The 7,681-nt window shown below is 37.8% G+C and overlaps 1 protein-coding gene across 1 annotated transcript; it reads right to left on the bottom strand.

The window, feature by feature from the left end:
- Nucleotides 1–687: 687 nt before the first annotated feature.
- LOC148849458 (putative CoA ligase CCL5) lies at nucleotides 688–6,486 on the bottom strand. The gene is made up of 5 exons (XM_088949227.1): nucleotides 4,931–6,486; nucleotides 1,822–1,967; nucleotides 1,298–1,365; nucleotides 1,113–1,215; nucleotides 688–956 (listed from the first exon to the last, which is right to left on the bottom strand). Exons 1-5 carry the CDS (start codon nucleotides 6,180–6,182, stop codon nucleotides 843–845), a joined length of 1,683 nt encoding a protein of 560 aa, XP_088805353.1. The 5' UTR covers nucleotides 6,183–6,486; the 3' UTR covers nucleotides 688–842.
- Nucleotides 6,487–7,681: the final 1,195 nt, after the last annotated feature.

Genomic DNA, 7,681 nt, shown 5'->3' on the forward strand with positions numbered 1-7,681 from the left:
CCCGCCCTTGAATTGGCATTGATTCGGAACTGGCAGCACGGTGGCACCTACCCCAACTGTACAGTGGAGCTAAGATTTTTGGGGATGGACTGAACAGTAACCCCCCCCCCCCCCCTTTTTTTTAGAAAGCCCTTAGGCTGCAATCATTCATCAATCAACAAAAACAGGGTGAGTACAGAAGACTGCCTCCTTAGATATTAAAGAAACAAATACAACTAGGAGGAGAGTCAGTAGTACTGTGCAAGAGAGTGAGCAAGTCTGTGTGAAACCCTGATTAAATTCTTCATCTTGAAGACTTAAATTACTAAGCATGTAAACTGTAAAGCATCAAAGCACCCTCTTTTGTGGTCTGTAATGAAATGAAGCAAAGAAAAAATAAAATATCTCAAAGAACCATTCAACCTAAAAGCTTAAGCTGTTAGGTGAAGTACCTAAATAGATATTTTATTATCTAACGCGTCCAATCATGCAAAAGCCCACCAGGGTTGAAGCAAGGACAAACACAGCCCTACCTATACTTTGTGCTGAAATTTAATTAATTATAACGGGGCAACATACCACTTGGTCAAACAGGTTCCCATACCATCTCAAATAATCATTCAACCTAAAAGCTTAAATTGTTGGGTGAGATAACTAAATATGTATTTGTTCTCTAACACAAAAAGAGGATAATCAAACCCGGCACTATTTACAAAAATACATATTTAACAAAATAAATACTCAATTCACTGCATTCATATCTTGCTGAAACAGAGAGCGGAAAATAATGGATATAACATGAACGTCTACATGCATGGTTGCAAGATATTTGATTAATACATAACAAAATTGTGGAAGCAGACTTAGAGTTTGGAGGTTGCCAGCTTTATGAGATCCTTCCTGAGAATCTTCCCAGATGGGTTCTTGGGGATGGCATTCACAAATGCAACTCTTCTTATTCTCTTGTATGGAGCCACCTGTTTGTACAATAACAATAATACAAGTCATCTACAAAATTACTTGAGCTAAAAAGCAAGTGGGTAGTGGGTGTATTAATTAATTAACAAGAAAGTTGGTGTTTAGTACTTCCAGACTATCCCAGTTGTAGATTTTAGCTTCGAAGACATGCATACCTGCCTAGCCACAAAGTCCATGACATTGCTATCAGACAAATCACTTCCAGCTCTTCTTACAACATATGCCATAGGAATTTGTCCAACCTCCTTATCTGGAAATCTGAAAGACAGCAAGGCATTTGTTATTTGTTATTCCAAGTAGTTTTCTTTTTAAATGGCAAATAAAAGAAAAGAAGGCTTACGGTATGACAGCAACATCAGCAACTTCAGGGTGACAAAGCAACAATGCCTCTAGTTCTGCTGGGGGGACCTGCCACACCATTATTTTGCCAAAGTATGATGATGCGAATTGAAAGGTTCTCTTAGAAAACTAGAATCGGAAGCAACTACACCAAAAATCACAATGGATCCTCTCCAAACAAGAAATTAGAGCAATTACTCTCATCTTATACCATTAAAATTAAGGGGGAATGACTGTTCAGTACACTCTAAGAATTCTTAACTTTACAGTACAGTTGGGGTAGGTGCCAGCTCAGAATTGATGTCAATACATGGGCGGGTATTGATTTTTTATGGAGGTATTTATCATTTTGAATTATATAGAGTTGCAGTGGAATTCAGAATTCTACAATGTAATGCAGTATACTTTTCCATAAAACAGTATGACCAAACTAATAAGTTGTCATGCCTCCTCCTCTTTAAATTAATTAAAAAGAAAAAGAAAAGGACAGCTCTCTGTGTGAAAGAAAGTAATGTCAATATTCACCTGATAACCCTTGTACTTGATTAGCTCCTTCAGTCGGTCTACAATGAAGATATATCCATCCTCATCAATGTAGCAAACATCTCCGGTTCTTAACCATCCCTCAGAATTCAGAGTTGATGTAGTTGCTTCAGGGTTGCTAAAGTAACCTGCAAATACAGCATTCACCCAACAGAGTGTCCTCAGTCATTTTATCCACATTTTATTAACTAATTACAATAATATTGGGAGACTGTAAAGTGGAGTTTTCAGGTCTTCCAAGCTATACAATACAGGTCTTAATTCCTTTCCTTTCTCTAACATCACTCACTCCTTACATTGCATTTTCAAAAGGAACTGGGTAACTTATTTATACCTACCCTGAGGTTTTAGTCAAATACTTGTACCCCCTCCCCCTCGGGCAGATTTAAGGGGTGTCAATGGACTGGTTTTGGGTTGGAATCTGTTCAAATCAAATCAATTTGGATGGATTGGATAGATCAAGAAGACATTAAAGAGCAACTTTCTTAAACCATCCTTATGGTTTAATTAATTGACTAACTCTATCCTTACTATTCACATATTGTCTTAAAGTACCCTTGCTGTTTCTAACAATTCGCATGTCATTAAATGCTAACGGAAAGAAATGAAATGCCAAATTTTCCCTCCACTATTCCTTAAATTTTTAAAACAAAACCCAACTGATAAAATAAATCAAAATGAAGAGGAAACTTATCAGAGCTCCGACGATGATGAGACTCTAAACCTAAGTGGAGACATGGCGTGACAAGCTATCTCTTGATCGAAAGCAAATGAGGAGCTTCACTCCATTGGGTTATTTCTCTCTTGGCTGATGATTGATGTGGATAGATCTTTTGTAATGGGTGTCTTTGGCGTGCTGAAAGAATTCTGTTTTTGGAAGGTGGAAACTTTATTGTTTATCAGTCGAGAAATGCTGAAGATTGAAATCTTGGTATGATATGATGATTCGGATGTGAGTTTTTTATTTTCGAATCCTCCTTGCTTTGATGGAACGTAGTTTTTTTAGGCCACTCTTTTTATTTCTCCAATTGAATTTGATCGAAAGTTATTGGTGATAGTACTCTAATATTGGATTTCGGAAATTTTAAGATTTTTGAAACACAGAGATCAGTACTAACGGGGACCTTTTATTTTGAGTATATTTTCTGAATACATATGGAGCTTGAAGAATCAATTGTAAATGGTGAGGCAGAGGAAACCGAGAGTCGGAACAGCTGGGACAGTCAGGAGAACTCTGCTGAAGCCTCTATCAAGGAAACCCGTTTGATATCGTTTGCCCCAAATCAGGTATGATAATTCATAACTAGGGTTGAGCATCATTTGGTTAAAATCGAATCGAAAATTTTGGTTTTGGTATTTTGGTTAGGTTATTTTAGTTTTGTAAAATTTCGGCTTCGGTTTTCAGATTTAGAAATTCGGTTAACCAAAAAATCGAACTTTATTATCTATAATATATATATTAACATATAATGCATATATAATATGTAAAATATATATTATATTGTATTATATTATGTATTAAAATATATAATTTATTATATACATTGTATAATATATTTCTTAATACAATATATAGTATTGAAATTCAGTTTAAACCAAAATAACCGAAAATTTCAGTTTCAATTCGATTTTTCATTTAAAACTTTGATTTATTTGGTTTGGTTTTTAACCAAATAAACTGTTTGCTCACCCATATTCCTAATTGATAAGAAACCAAAGAGAAAAGCCTAAGAATTAGAAGAGAAGAGGGGTTTCAGATTCCGACGAAGTCAAGTGCCCATTGCCCAAATCTCAGGGAGTAGGGGTTCTTATCATCATCACTCTGTTCTTCATGTCAAAGTTGGTGACAATGAACAGTTCAGGAAGGGTATTTTAGGAATTAAAAAAATTATCAATTACGTGATGTCACATGTGAACGGAGTATAACAGAGTGTAACAGAAAATTAACGGTAAGGGAGGTAAACCATAAGAGAAATTTAAGAAATTTGTCCAACATTAAATTGGACAATTCCAAAATTAATGGCCCAAAGTATTTATTGGATTGGATTGGACGTGATCCATCTGTAATAGATTTATATTGGATTGGGACAGATTGAACCAATATTTTGATCCATTGATGGAAGATAAGAAAATGGGTGTCAATTGACCAGGTTTGGATTGAAACAAATCTAAACTAAAACCAATTTGAGCATATTGGATAGTCCAAACTTAGGGATGCAAACAGATTGGATCGAATTTGAATAAGATATATTCGAATCTGATCCAAAACACTATAAATCTGATCTGATCAGATCTCATAAATACTTATTTGAATTCGAATCTGATCAAGATGTCAGATATCTGAATCTGATCCTATCCAAATTAATATTTAAAAAAGAATAATAAATTATTTAAAGAAAAGGAAAATATAAATGTTTAAATAAAGAAAAACAAAATATATAAGTATTTTTTAACTATTTTCATCAATATGATCCAAATCCAATGCAAATATCCGGATATCCAAATCCAACAATATAGGATCGGATCATTTTGGATCAGACAAGGGTGATCTGAATCCTATGCAAAAATTCAAAAGAGGGATATCCGAATCCAAGAATTGGACTGATCCAAAATGATCAAAAGTATTCATCGGATGAGATTGGACCAGATCCATTTGTAATAGATTCATATTGGACCGGATCGGATTAAACGAAATCCTATCCAAATCCAATCCAACTGACACCCTACGTGACAGAGGCATAGAGCACAGGTTTATCTAATACCTCATACCCCCCCCCCCCCAACCCCCAACCGTCCAGCAGCTATAGAGGCTTTGTTAATTGAGGAGCCCATGCCCATGGTCAATTGGTCATTACTCGTTAACAAGTTTACAAATATTTGGCAAATCACGTCACTTGCGCAAGTCAAGGAATCAACATTGTCGAACTCAGCCAATGGATCCGGATCTTTTGGGATTTATATTCCAATCTCGATAGGATCCCCCGGCTGAGTTCTCCAATCCAATTTTTCTACTCATTGCTTTCAATTCAAGCACTCGCAGAAAAGAATTAAAGAGTGGACTAGAAGAGGAGTGTTGCTATTTGCCTTTTACCTTTCATAACGCTGGGACCACGAAGCCAAAGCTCACCCGTACGGTTCACTGGCAACGCCTCTCCAGTCTCCGGATCAATGATCTTTGCTTCCATGTTCGGTGACAATAATCCTGCCGTACCGTACCGTCTGCTCTCTTCCACCGTATCCGTGGACGCTCCAATTCCCGCCGTCTCCGTCAGCCCATACCCTTGAAGAATCTTCACCGTTGGATACTTCTCCAAGAACCCCTCGATCACTTCCTTACTCAATGGGGCCCCACCCGACAACACTGACTGCAGCGTCCCTATCTCGTATTTTGCCCTTATCACGTCGGCGTTGTTGATTAACGCCACCAGTATCGGTGGAACTAGAGGCAAATAGGTTACTCGGTACCTGGAGATCGCAGAAAGCATTTCGTGCATATCGAACTTCGACAGCACCACTATTGTCGATCCAGAAGCCAGTAATCCCGTTGCGAACGCTGCCAGGCCGTAGATATGGAACATGGGGACCGTACAGACGAACGTGTGCGGTCCTCCCCTGCTATCTGCCTCTTCCAACTTGAAACGACCCAGAATCGTCTGAACCATTGCGATGAGGTTCCGATGCGACGACACCACGCCCTTACTGGCACCGGTAGTACCAGAAGAGTAGAGCAGGGTCGCCGTGTCGTCTTGGCAGACTCGGTCCTTCACTCGGCTGTCATTAGGTTCCTTTTTCATCATGTTCTCCAAGGAAGAAACTATTTTGATTCTGCTAATATTTGCCCCTCGTCCCGGCTCCGAGTCGTGACCTTCTCCGATGAGAACGATAGGGAGATCCATGTCGGCGAATTTAGGGAGGAGATAATGGGTGGTGAAGGCGAGAACTGGCTTGGAATCAGCGATCTGCTTACGAATTTCTTGGGTGGTGTTGAGGGGGTTGGTCGTAGTGATGATAGCGCCGAGGGACATGACGGAGAGACAGATCACGGGGAAGAAGATGGAATTGGGGGAGAGGAGGAGGACAACATGGCCTTTGCGGATTCCCAGGTCGGAGAGGCAGGTGGCGACGGAATCGACGGCTCGCCAGACTTCCGAGAAGGTAAGGTGGCGTCCAGTGGATGCATCAACGAAGGCGATCTTCCCATGGTGGGCGCGGGAAGAAATGAAGGTGGTGATGTCGAGGGATTCGTTAGAGGGGAGAGCTATGGGTTGCCGCTTACTGTAGAAGACGGAATTCGATCTGCTGAACCCGCTTCTGGGATCGATCGACAAATTATTTTGTGCCATCAAGCTCTAGGGTTGGGATTTCAGCTTCTACTTCTCCTTCTTCTGTTCTTAGAGTCGAGAGTATGAATATCTACAAGCGGAATGCAAAAGTCATCAAAATTCCAGGCGGTCAATAGTCGCCCTGTATATAAACGGCCAATTGGCCAAAGATAATAGTTAATGGATTCGCGTATTATATAAGAAGTCACAACGAATTTCACGATAGGATTGGTGTCGGTTACCTGATTGTATTATGCTGGCCGGTCCAATGAGTTAAGAGTAGTCCTGATCAAATATGAATGAATGGCTAAATTGTAAATATCTTTAGTTTCGAGTCCTGACTTGCGGGGGTATTCACGTTTTTCTTCTCAGTTCCCAAGGTTTGAAGTTTGAACAGGCTTGCTTTTCACATGCTGAAATAAGCAGGGGCAGGGTGATGTGGAGAGTAAACAGCCGTCGGTTAGAAGATTGTTCCTTCGTGGAAGGAGAAGACAACCGGCGTCGGCCGGCCTCTGTCCCTTGGTATCACGTCAAACTTTTTAAGATTCTCCCAAAGGTCTGCTTCTGGCATTCCTTATTTTAACGATAACGATTTATCTCTTTTTCCAGTTAAAAACTTAAAAATGCGCGTATTCAGAGTATTGAGTTTTTAACAGGGATGCAAAGACCGATCATAATCCTATTCGATCCTATTTCATCGAATTCGAATCACCTCAACTCAGATCTTTGGATCCGATATATATTTATTTATATAAATATATAATACATATATATTATTTATTTATTTATAAATATATTATTTATATTGTATTTTTATAAATTTATTATATTATTTATTTTTTATAAAAAATATGTATATATAAAGAAAATAATTAAAAAATATTTATATTTTTTGCATATCTTTATTTAAATTAGTATATTTATTTGTATTAATTTTTAAAGAAAATAAATCAGATCATATTATATGTGAATATCCAACTTCCCCATTGAATTCAAATTTAAACCCATGCCTATCAGATTAATAGTGTCAGATTGGATTATGATAATACCCTTATTCAAATCCAATCCAATTTGTTTGTATCCTTACTTTTAAACAACAAAAAGTACATAAATCTTTAAAAAGGAATGCCAAATGCGGCCTTATATAGAAGTTTAAAGACTGAGGAAAAACAAATTTAGGAGTCTGTTTGACAAGTTTTTTTAAATAGATCTTTCAACAATTGAATAGACAAGAAGATGCATTGACTTTTTGGGTCTTGTCTTTAAAAGATAAGACTCTTTGGTTCGTATCATGGTCTACTGGGCTGTTAAAAACAGATGTGAACGCTATTTTCAATGGGAAAAGATAAAAAAAAATCATTTGAAACTTCCTGATTTTCAACTTTTTCGTAAAAAAAAAAGAAAAAAGACTACTTTTTGGTATTTTCAGCTTTCTCTATACCATAAGACATGTCAAACATCACCCAGGGTCTTTCGTGTAAATTGTGAACCAAGATTTTTAAAACCGACTTGGAAAATGA

The sequence above is a fragment of the Nelumbo lutea genome, chromosome 6 (assembly GCF_056320005.1).
Source record: "Nelumbo lutea isolate HS-2025 chromosome 6, American lotus-T2T, whole genome shotgun sequence".
Taxonomy (NCBI): domain Eukaryota; kingdom Viridiplantae; phylum Streptophyta; class Magnoliopsida; order Proteales; family Nelumbonaceae; genus Nelumbo; species Nelumbo lutea.

Excerpts from the sequence above, each read along its gene's own strand:
- LOC148849458 (XM_088949227.1), bottom strand. The coding sequence starts at position 6,182 with ATGGCACAAAATAATTTGTCGATCGATCCCAGAAGCGGGTTCAGCAGA. Across the intron at positions 1,968-4,930 it reads TGGTCCCAGCGTTATGAAAG|GTTACTTTAGCAACCCTGAA; the intron begins GTAAAAGGCAAA and ends CTGTATTTGCAG. Across the intron at positions 957-1,112 it reads TGGACTTTGTGGCTAGGCAG|GTGGCTCCATACAAGAGAAT; the intron begins GTATGCATGTCT and ends TTGTACAAACAG.